This window comes from Protopterus annectens, chromosome 3.part0 (assembly GCF_019279795.1).
Source record: "Protopterus annectens isolate FY-2018-M chromosome 3.part0, PAN1.0, whole genome shotgun sequence".
Classification (NCBI taxonomy): domain Eukaryota; kingdom Metazoa; phylum Chordata; order Ceratodontiformes; family Protopteridae; genus Protopterus; species Protopterus annectens.
Genome location: NC_056731.1, coordinates 1,718,234,941 through 1,718,247,066, shown reverse-complemented (window position 1 = coordinate 1,718,247,066; position 12,126 = coordinate 1,718,234,941). Strand labels below are relative to the sequence as shown.

At 42.3% G+C, this 12,126-nt stretch overlaps 1 protein-coding gene across 1 annotated transcript in view; it reads right to left on the bottom strand.

The window, feature by feature from the left end:
• Positions 1 to 12,126, bottom strand: part of NUDCD1 (NudC domain containing 1) — a 1,696,974-nt gene that overhangs the window by 735,170 nt on the left and 949,678 nt on the right. The window contains exon 5 of the mRNA XM_044065757.1: positions 11,646 to 11,831. Coding sequence (XP_043921692.1) covers positions 11,646 to 11,831 — 186 coding nt within the window. The remainder of the gene's footprint in view (positions 1 to 11,645; positions 11,832 to 12,126) is intronic.

Genomic DNA, 12,126 nt, shown 5'->3' with positions numbered 1-12,126 from the left:
CAGTGGTATAAAATCAGGCAGCCGACGCCATTACATCAGTTTTTCTTGCCCTAAATGTCAGGAGCCCCCAAATAGGAAGCTAGGTTACGATGGAAGAACACCACCAGTAAAAAGTAAATATCAAAAATCCCCGTAAGGATTGAGGGAGAGAGAGAGAGACAAGGGGGATGGAGGGTGGGAAACCAGGACTGCAACAGTGAATACACTCGGACATCTACATTTATGGTAAGTGCACACAGCTGTACTATGTTCTTCATGTTTCACTGTTGCAGTCATCACACATGGGTTGATTCCCAAAGCTGAAAAAAAGGGTGGAGGCAGTCAAGAAGACTAGGAGATGGCTAGGATGCCCTGCAAGACTGTGGTTGCAAAGCCTGCCCTGGATTTGGAGAAGATAGGCAGGTGGTAATGCTTGGTGAAGGTATGAACACAACTCCATGTTGCAACCTCCAGGATGTCCCTAGTAGGGACCCCTCTGAGAAAAGCTGCAGAGGTGGAGGTTGCCCTGGTGGAATGTGTCCTGACCCCCTTGGGGCGGTTTCCCATGGTATTTGTAGCAGAAATGGATACAGTGTGCTATCCATTTGGAGATTGCTTGTTTGGATATGGCCTTGCCCCTCTGCCCCTGCTGCAAAGCTGACTAGCAACTGGCCGGTTTTCCTAAAAGATTTAGTCCTATCCAGGTAGAATCTGAGCTGTCTGTGCACATCTAGAGAATGCAGAATCCTTTCCCCTTGTTTTGTGGGCTAGGGAAAAAGGTGGGCAAATGAATAGATGGGTTGAGAGCCACACTGGACACCACTTTAGGCATTAAAGTTGGGTTAGTCCAGGGGAGACCCTGTCAGCAAGAAAAATGATGAAGGGCTCTACAGCCATGAGTGCTTTTAGCTCCGAAACTTTTCTAGCTGAAGTGATGGCCAGAAGCAAGGCTGTTTTCCAACAGAAGAATTTTAACTCTGCTGAAGCTGCAGGCTCAAAGGGGGTTATAGTGTGAGCTTGTCCAACTCAAAGTTAAGGTCCCAAGCTGGGGTAGGAGCTCTTCTGGGTGGCCTTAAATTGTTAGCCCCTCTTACGAACTTGTTTGATGAGAGGGTGAGAAAAGAGAGGTGGCTCTGTGCTGTAATGAGCAGAGATGGTAGAGGCATGCATTTTAACAGAAGAGAAGGATAGGCCTCTGTGTAGTAGGTCTGCTAGGTAATCCAGGATGAGAGGTAGGGAGGGCTGTGCTGTTTCAGCTCCTGGTGCAATACCTTTTCCACTTGTCAGCATAGGATTTTCTAGTGCTGGGGTGTCTGGCCACATACAACATCCAGGACTTGCTTGCTTAGACTGGCAACTGGAGGAGAGGTCAGGGAATAAGCCAGGCTGCCATGTTCGGTGTCTGCAATTGTGGATGTATGAATTCTCCATTCTGCTGGGTCAGGAGATTTGGGATCTGAAGTAGGTGCCATGGTGGCAGGGCTGACAGACTGTGCAGCAGTTGGTAACAGTGCTGGTGTGGCCAGTCTGGGGCAATCAAGATTGCTCTTGGTTTTTCCTCCCTTATTTTGAGTAGTACCCCTACCCATTGGAAGGATAGGGCATCCACTTTTCAGGCCTTGCTGTGAGGTTGCTTGGTGCAGAATTTGCTGAGCTGGTGATTGTTGTGGGAGGTAACGAGGTCCATCTTCGGGGTGCCCCATTTCTGGATGACAAGTTTGAAGGTGCAGTGGTCTAGCTACACTTGTGTGGGTCTAGGAGGTTTCTGCTTAATTTGTCTGCAGAGAGTTTTGGGAGCCTGGCAAGAATTGTGCTTGCAGGTGAATTTGCATGGCTGAAGCCATGTGTCAAAGGGTCATGGGGAGCCTGCAGAGGGGATAAGAGTGAGTTCCTCCCTGCTTGTTGATGTATCACATCACTGCGGTGGTGTCTGTTTTGATCAGTAGAGACACCGGGGACAGTAGGGGTCTGAAAGCTGTCAAAGCGTGCTGAACAGCTAGCATCTCTTTTTGGTTGATGTGCAGATGCATTTGATTTGGGCTCCAATGGCCCTGAATGCACCTACCATTCAGGTGTGCAACCCGGGCATAATCTGATGCGTCTGTGGTTAGGGTCTTGACGGCGTGGGGTTGTGAGAAGGGAAGACCCTTGTTGTGGTTGCATGCTGCTACCCACCAAAGAAAATTTTTCCTTAGATAGGGTATCATAGGTATGATAGTTTCCAGGTCCTGAGAGTGTTGACACTAAAGGCTTTTTAGGTATCACTGAAGTTTCCTCATCTGCAGTCTGGCATATGGAATGAGTAGAATGCAGGATGCCATGAACACTAGAGCTTGCAGGATTTTCCTTGCGGATAACTGGGTTCTGGTGGCTAGTTGAGAGAAGTAGTCTGTCAGATAGGCTTGTTTTTCTGGAGTTAGGAATGCCATCTGGGATGCTGTGTCCAGGCTTGCTCCCAGGAATACAATTATTTGAGTGGGTACTAGTTTGGATTTCTTTTCGTTTATAGTGTACCCCAGGGAGGTCAGTAGGTGCTTTACAAAGGTCAGGTGCTGCAACAGCTTTTCCTGACTGTCTGGCTGAATCAAGTAGTCATCTAAGGAGGGGTGAATTTGAATATTCCTTGGTCTGCAAAAAGCAATGGCTGGAGCCAGGCATTTTGTGAAAACTCAGGGAGCAGTGGATAAGCTAAAGGGAAGCGCAGAGAACTGAAAGTGCATAGATCCTGCTCTGAAACCTAAGATATCACCTGGAGGAATTCCTGATTGGAATGTGTAGATAGGCCTCTTTCAGGTCTAGGGTGGCTAACCAAGCATCCTTGGATAGCATAGGAAGAAGCTGCTAGAGGGTGAGCATTTTGAATTTTGGTATCACCAGGAAGGTGTTTAGAATTGATAAATCGAGGATTGGGTACCAGGTGCCCTCTTTTCTGGGTACCAGGAAAAGCCTGGAATAGAAACCTTGGCCTATCTGGTCTGCAGGAATAGGCTGTATTGCCCTCATGGAGTGCAGGGAATGGACTTGGTTTTGTGCCTCTGCCCACTGGTTTGGAGGAAGATCTGGGAACCCTTTTGGGGTAAGTAGAGTGTGAAAATAAAATTTGTATCCCTGGGACACTATGTTGAGAACCCATCGGTTGTTGGTGATAGAGGCCCAGTTTTTGGCATGGGAGGAGAGTTTCCCTCCTAGGGGCACAAGCAGGTGGGCAGAGGTAAGGGGTGGAGGTGTAAAGTCATTGTCAGATCTTTCCATAAGGAGGTGGCTTAGCACTCCCTGTTTTTGAAGTGGAGGAACTCCATTGCTTAGATCTCTGCATTCCCTGGGACTGCTGTCTGGGGGGTCTGCTTCCCCTAGGTCTTGTCTGAGCTGGTCTTGAGGGGGCCGGAAAGGACCAGTGTTTGGAGGGGCAATGCCTACTGAACCTCGGAGGCTGGACCTGCAAGAAGTCTTTAATTGTCTGTATAGATTTAGCTTTTTCTTCCATCTTTTTTAAGACCTCTTCTGCCTTGGTGCCAAATAAATTGTCTTTGTTCAATGGTGAGTCCAATAGTTTTGATCTGACATGGTCTGGCAACGTCTGTTCCTTAAGCCAAGCATGTCTTCTAAGTACAGAACCTATGGCTGCTGCCCTGCAGAATGCTTCTAGGGCATCAAAGCCACATTGCAAGGTGTGTCTAGTAACTTGGCTTGCAGAATCTGTAATTCTTTATTTTCTGCACAATCCGGAAAGGTAGATATTTTTTGTTTAAGGAGTTCCATAGTATGTTGTTGGTATTTCAGCATGTGGCACTGACAATTTAGTGCTCTAATGGCAAGAGTTGCAGAGGTGTATACTTTTTTACCCCATCTGTCTAAAGCTCAGGAATCTCTGTCTGAGGGGGTGGGAATCTTAGCTGTGGTTGCTTTTATTCCTTTAGGTCCTTGGGAGATGACCTCTGGGTCAACAGTAGGATTCTTGAAAAGAAATTTGTGAGAGTCAGGGACTCTGTAATACCCGTCAGGCTTCCTGGGAGCAGAAGGAACGGTGTCAGGAGTTAAACTGGATTCCATAAAAACATCATTCACAACATCCAGGGCAGGAGGAATAGCTAAAGGTCTGTGCTGTGGTAAATCTAACAATTCCCTGAGTCTCTGTTTGGACTGAGGATAGTCCAGACACTCCCATTGGAAATGCTCCCTTAAAGTCTGTAGAGTTTCACCAAATGAAAAATCCTCTGGAGGAGAGGCAGAAGTAATGGATCTCTCTGCATCTGAATCCTCATAAGCAGACAAGGGTTGCATGTCTTCATATTCAGAAATCTCAGAGTCATCGGACTCCTGGTCAGACAAAACTGCTGGGGACAAGTCTCATTTTCTTTTGGAAGGGGTAGGCTGGCTTCCCTTAATAAGCAAGATAAGGTCTTCTGCCATTTTAAGGATTTGAAATTGAGGCATGGAAGCAGGTGTTTGAACTTGAGTCGTTGATTTTTTAGGCGTAGTTCATACCCTAGGCCTTAGAAACTCGGTAGTTTTAGAAAGAACTGAAGATGCGAAAAAAGTCATCTGTTTGTGTCGAGTATCGGTAGTGCAAAGAATTTCCTCGGAAGCCGGTGCCTGCCCAGCAGCTCTGGACCCACCCCATCTGCAAGATCCTTAGTCACAGTCTCGTGTGTCCAAACCCAACAAGAGAGCAGGACAAAGTTTATATTCCTACTCCATAGCAAAATTATGGAATAACCCACCCCCCACTATTATTTTACTTAACACCACTTTCTTGAAAATCAAACTTGTCTATGTGATCCAAATCTAACTCAACCTAAGAATGAATCCTAGGTCGCTGTTGTACAATTGGACTTTATTCTTAACTAACAACCTTAAACTAACTCTCATTACTCCACAACTGATTTTATATTAATATAAATAACTTTGTTTTCAGCCTTTGTCCTATCAGAGATAAACATTATCAGAATGCTGCTAAGTGATTATTCATTGCCTACATTTAACCTGATTGTATATTTTTACTTAATTTGCTTACTACTACTATTGAAATTGTATAAAAATAACAATGATAAAAATGTAAATTGTACCTATCTGTTGTTTGTTTTACTGTAAATGCAGCTTTTCTTCCTGGGCCTCCACTGAAAATGGGTCTCTGAAACAATGGACTTTCCTGGTCAATAAATGTGTAAAATAAATAAAAAATAAGCAAATAAATTTTGTCTGAGGCAATAGACACCACTGCTGGGTCAGCAGAGGGTCATTAATAAAGAAACTTGCAGTCATCTGGGACCTTATAATATCTGTCTGGTCTCTTGGGAGTAGGGGCTTGGGAATCAGGATTTTTAGAAATAGAAGCAAAAGCATCCAAGAAAGCAGGAAGAACAGGCAGGACTGCAGAGGTTTCCATTTGAAGAAGCTCATAGTAATGTTTTTGAGTCTCTGAAATCTGGGTGGAATCCCATTTAAAAAAATCCCTCATCTTATTAATGTTGTGTCTTTTGGCTTAGGGGTCGCCACAGCGGAACTCCGGGTCCGCTAATGTTTGGTAGTGGATTTTTACGTGCCAAGTTACCAGCCCTGACGCACAACCTTCAACGAAGGCACGCCCATTCACGCATGCCTCTACACAGAAGACGCTCTAACTGAGAATCGAACGCGACAACATCTTGCTGTGAGGCGACAACGCTACCGCAGCACCACTACGTCTTATTAATACTTTCCCCAAAAGAAAGCTCTTCAATAGGGGAACCCTCTCCATTAGACTCCTCCTCAGCAGATGCATATTCCAGAGGGGAAGTAATCTGGGTGGAGTATGCCAGGAAATCTTCATCAGAAGAGTCTTCAGGATCACTTTCAAGAACAAGGGATACCAAAACATGACTAGATGGGACCTGAGACTTAGAAGGCTGCAGAGGAGAAGATGTGAATGTTGGAATACGGAGGGAAGCAGAAGTTGTTGAAGGCCTCAGTGCCATCACAGCCCTAATAAGCCCCTGTGAAAAAGCATCCCAATCTGACTGAGGAGTAGAAGGGATGTTAGGATGCTTTGTTTTTTGTTTCTTTTTAGCTGGCTTCTCCAACAGAGGAGAGACGTTGGCCCAACGGCCAATATATCCCTAGGCAAAGGGGGAGGAGGAGTGTCCCTGGACTCTTCTAGTAAAACAAGCTGCAGTTCCCCCAAATCACATGAACTGGATGTCTACACAGCTTTGGACATGCTAGGATCCACATTTTTGATGGTTTCCCCCAAGGTACCCACTGAAGAAGCAGACCTGACCTCCGACTGCACCACCGGGTCTTCACCAACCTCAAGGGGAATGTCGGAGGAGGCAGGTGGAACAGAAGAGGATTCAGGTCTTAGCTTGCTAACCTTCCTCTTCAAACTCGGCTCACCCGACAGACCCCCAGAAACTTCCAACGCATCCCTAGCCAGATGTTTAAGTCTCTGATTTTCAAGGTAAATTTTTTAAGGCCAACAGATGGCTACACAATGGCCTGGCAAACAGAACAGGAGTGGTGATCGTGACTAGGCCCCAAGCAAAGCAAGCAAAGGTCATGACTATACTTATGTGGAATTTCACTTCCAAACCTACACTTACTCTTCCTGGATGATATGAACAATAACAAATGACAGCAGCAAAAAAGTAAATCCCCAATGGGGTACTTTTCTGAATCTGAAAGCAGAGAAAAAGAATCCCCATCAGGGTACTTATCTGAATCTGGAAGCGGAGAAAAAGAATCCGACCTCAGACCGTATGTAGGAAACAACCTTTCTGAATAGAGGCAAAAAAATTCTGAGGATGGTACGTGCGGATGTCCCTTTTATGGCTGACGTTGTCAGGACCTACATGTGATGTCTCACATACCGGCAGTGGCTATAAGCTTTTGTATACAGGCTGGACATCGGGTCGATGTTGTGGAATACTATCCACATGTAAAGAATACTGGAACATTGAATAGAAGGGCATATAAAAGTTATCTGCTGTTTGCAATTACAGGAAGCGCACTGCTCTTTGATGATAGGAAAATCAGAAGACTGTAGGTTCTATTGTCATACCAGGTGCTTCCCATCTGGGGCAGCACAAGGGTGAGTGCTGCACTCTTAGGGTACCACCCCTCTAATGAGATGTTAAACTGAGTTCCATCTGCCTAAGCTGGTTGTAGTGCACACTGACATAAGAAAATCCAATTCAAAGTAAGGGAATTTCGAAATGTCCTGATTAATTACCTTTAGTTAGTATAAACAACACGCTCCGGTTTCCTCCCACATTCCAAAGACATGCTACAGGTGGATTGGACACTCTAACAATTGGCCCTAGGTGTGTGTGTGTGTGTGTGTGTGTGTGTGTGTGTGTGTGTGTGTGTGTGTGTGTCTGTGCGCGCGCGTGTGTGTGTCTTCTGTGGAAGGTTGGGAGCCGGGCTGGCAACTCAACACCGTAAAACTCCATTGCCAGTCATGAGCGGACAAGGTGATCCACTGTGGCAACTCTTAACCGGGAAAAAGCCGAAAGAAGAAGAAGAAGTTAGTATAAACAGCACCTCAGGTCTCCCTTAAAAAAAGGCCACAGCTATACTAGTAATCAACTGTTCATCAAGAGCAAGCAAATAAGTAAATAAAGTTAAAAAAAGGGTAATAAAGATGTTCACCTTGTGAAACAGATTTATAAACAGTATTTGGTACCACTGTCCAGATTTTTAAAATACTTTCCAATTAAAATTAAAAGTGGATAGCTTTTATTTATAAGGAAACAAACACTGTATAGTGGTCACCCCACACTATCATCCAAGTGATCTCCAACATAAGGGAAGTGTGCACCTCAAGCATCTTTGTAAATGGTAACTGAATCTTGTGGCAAGGAAATTAAATTTGTACTTTTGGAAAATTGCAATGGAGTTTCAAAATGACAGGCAGGTTTCACCTGATATACTGCTGGCATAAAGGGAATGGATCATCATAAAGGGGTTGAGGAAGAGTGACAGTGCAAAAATGCCGTCAGTGGATGGAATTGGTTTGTTCACTTTTTTTAAGGATATCTGACGGTGGCAGAGTAAGCATATATTACTTAAGAGAATATATAGGATTAACTAACAAAAAACAAACACTAACATGAGCAAACTAAAAAGCACAAATTAAAAAAAATTAAAACACAAAACAACACAAAAAAAGCTTAACGCTGTTTCAGTTCTGTCTCTTTACTTGGCAAAATAAGATAAAATGTATGTTTGCCCTGATGAATTGGAATCATGCACACATATACAGTAGAGAGTCGATTATCCGACCTAACTGGGACCTAGGGTAGTTAGGATAATCAAACTTATAATTGAAATGGATAAAATACTTCTAAAAAATCTAGTTTTTTTCTGCACACAGGAAATACACTTTTCAACCATTCAGTGATTCCAGTGGACAATAAAGAATATTTTTCACACATGAACAAAGAATATTTTTCACATATGAGCAGGCTAGAAGCTTAAAAAACACACAAAAGTGAATATGTACAATGTTTATATATTCAGAATTTATGATCTTTCCTACCCGAAAACTTTGAAAGGGTGCTGCACACGGTGGATGATAATTTTTTTAAATATACTTAGGGACTGAAGAAAAAGGCTTTAATTTTTGACAGGACTAGAGCAGGGACCTACTAACATCACCACAAAAGACACTTGGCACTGAACAACGAACTGCCACAAAAGTCATTATAAGCTGCAATGGGTTTGGAGGAATAATACTTTTTGACGCAAAGTTACTATTAAGCAGACTGCCTGTAAATGTAGTTTGAATGGAATTATTTTCTCCTGCTCCTCACTAAGGAACTTGGAACTAGTGGAGTGGGTGTTTTCTACTTTTACTCTCACGGATTATAAGCAGTAGAAAATTGGCCACCCTAATGTCATTACAAAAGGTCCTGGAGAAGATGTTTGCAGTATATGGATGGGAAATATTTTTTAATACTTTCTCGGATTGGGATTATCTCAGCAGCTCATTCATCTTTTATTAACATGTTTATAACTAAATTGGTACTTATTAGCAAAAAAAGAAAAATGTAAAGAAATGCATAAAATAATAAAGCATTAGAAGGAAGGAACAAGCAACCAGTTAACATCAGAAAAGTAAGTAAACAGCAAAGTAAATAGTGAGTCATGAGTTAGAATGCAGGCCAGTTCAGCATTTTAGATGTCACAAAATGCATATGAAAAGCAAATTATCAATAGTCTGCCCTTTCATAACATGAAAGACTGCTGTTCAATGAAATGACAGTTAAATAATCATGATACAACATTATTACTACCGACCACCAGATAAATGAACTGCAGAAGCTAAAGTAATTCATCCACAGGATATGCTACTAAAATGTCAGAAATTACTCTCATAATTAAGTGTAACAGTTGCAGATATCATAGAAATAAGTTTATATTTGGAGATACCGCCAAAACATTAGCAATTACAAAGGAGAAGAGTTCCCATTCTGTCAGTATGCATCCAAAGGCAGACCTCAGAAACACAAATGAACAGCCATTTAGCAAGTTGTCGAATGTTAGCTGACAAATAAAAGGCTTTCCAGATCACAGGAAAATTACTTTCAGCTGCTGACACTTTAATCAACCCATAAGCCTGACTAACCAGATATGCAAAGCTATGGATAAAATAATCATAGATATCCTACATGATGACAGAGGTTAATATAAACACTCAATCCAAATCAGCTCAGGTTTGCCAAGGGCAGGTCTTGCCTACTCAACCTGGCGGACTTCTTCAAGAAGGTCAGCAAAAAATAGAGTGCATAATGCCTTCCTTGACCTGACCAAGGCATCTGACACAAAACCACACTTGGGCATTATAGAAAATCTCATTAAACTAAGTATAAACCCATATGTCACCCACTGGATAGCCAGATGATTATACACAGGACCCAGCAAGTTAGAATATGGAAGTCTACCTCTGTAAAAAGGACGGTTACTAGTGGAGTACCTCAGTGATAGGGCCCATTCCTGTTTGGCATCTACTTCTCTGAGGTCAAGGCTAATATCAAGGGCCCCTGGCTGACCAAGTTCACTGATGATTGCAAATTGGGTGCAGTCACTAAATTTCCCCAATACATAAATATCCCCCAGGAAGGCTTGAAACAGACTAACAAATGATGCCAAAGTCATTGCCTAAAACTTAATGCCAAAAATGCATCAATCTATCTTTCAAAAAGATATCCACCCAGGAAAACTACTATATTGACAATACACCCCTAAGAGTAAACTCTTTAGTCAGGGTTATAGGAAAGCAAACAGATTTGGAATTTGGACATCATACGTCTAATGCAGTAAGGAAATAACTCCATGTTGCACAACTTATAAGCAAAGGTATGACATGTAGATCCAAGCATGTCATTGTTCAGTTGTACTCTGCTCTCACAACACCAAAAACTGAGTACAATACCCCTTTTGGTATGTACCTGGCCAGGCATATGCAACAACTAGACCATTCACAGAGACCCATCACAAAAAGAATACATAGTATGGAAAACAAATTATATGCAGACTACCTGCCGAGAGGCTACCTATGCCTAGCCTACAAGGCATCCTCTGTCCAGCCCTAATGGTCCTCTTTGCACATCCATTAAAAAAAAAAAAAAAAAAAAAAGAACAACATCAGGGTCACCCACCATATCCAGGGATCTAAACTTTGCCTGCAACATAAATAGGACATGCTGGAGGGAATAGGTATGTGTCTTAAGAGGCTCCCCTTCTCTAGAACATGCTTCAAATTCACATGATGCAGAGTTCATGCCTGCACTATTCAAACAAAAATTTGGGTCAGTGGGTGTGGAATGGTAAATATATCCCTGGTCTGGCATCTAAGCCTCTCTTAGAGAAATGAAGCTTGTAAATGCTCATCCAACCATGCCAAAGTATATACATCCCTACACAACCCTGGGGAACCAATTCCTATCAAATTTTATTGGGAAGCATGGCTAGGCTTACAAAGGCCATTTGGATCGAAAGCTTAATACTTTACTACGATACTATGAAATCCATTCAAATCAACTGTCCCACAGTGTAACTGGGTCGATACTGAAAGATACTTCCACTAGCTATCAGCAAAGGACCTGAGAAAAAAATATACATGTTTAAAAGCAGTTAAATACAGAACCCATATATGATGCACCGGAAGCTCTGAAGAATAATACACTATTTTCAAAGTGTAGCAGCAGGAATTCTTGCAAAAGGGGTTCAAAATAGTACAAGTGAAACAAACAGAGCCATACTCAAGAAATTCACTCCACAGGGCAGAAATAAACATATGCTACTAATCATGAGGGATTCCGAAATGTCCAACATGAGCCACATATTCTGCCATTTCCACATGCTCTAAAAACGATCACTGCTACCAGGTTACATGATGAGCTATTCAGGGACGGAACGGAAGGGTTCAATACACAAACAAGAATGCTGTCAAAGAAAAAAATGGAAAATGCTTTTACATTAGAGTGGCCATGGAATTTCCCCTAGTAGTATAAATACCACCTCGGGTCTCCTCTGAAAAGAGGCTACTAGCCTAGTGGGACTAACCCTGTCACAAAAGGATAAAAGAAACATAAAAACTAAAAAAAAAAGAAAAAAAAAAAAAAAAGAAAAATGTCAAATAAAGAAAAAGAAAAAGTATCATGATGCAACAATTTCGGGATAAATACCATTTGTTTCATTCTCTTCCATGTGCTCTTCATTTTCTTCAACTGGAACCCCATCTTTTTCTATAGCTGTGAAGGGTTTAGCAGATGCAATCATAAGGCCACTTCCTTCTGGTTCTACAGCAGCGTAATGAGGAACTGACTTTCCATGAAATAATCTGTGTTCTGTGATGACATACTTTTCACTATCTGGAAATAAAAGTAAACATTTTTTTCATTCTGCTGTTACATACTATGTTCATTGCAGTCATCCACTATTCATGTAAACATTTACTTCTTACTTTCCAAATGCTTATCACCCATCACTGCAAAAACAGAGTGGGCAACCACCATTCAAAGCCATTCAACCACCAAAGAGAGACGAAGGTGAAAGTACTAGATTAAAGAGTGCAAAAGTCTGCCCATTATCATAGAATTTTTGAATGCTGAATTCATTACTGAACAACAAAAGAGAATTCAGATACTTTGGCAATAACAGCATTAA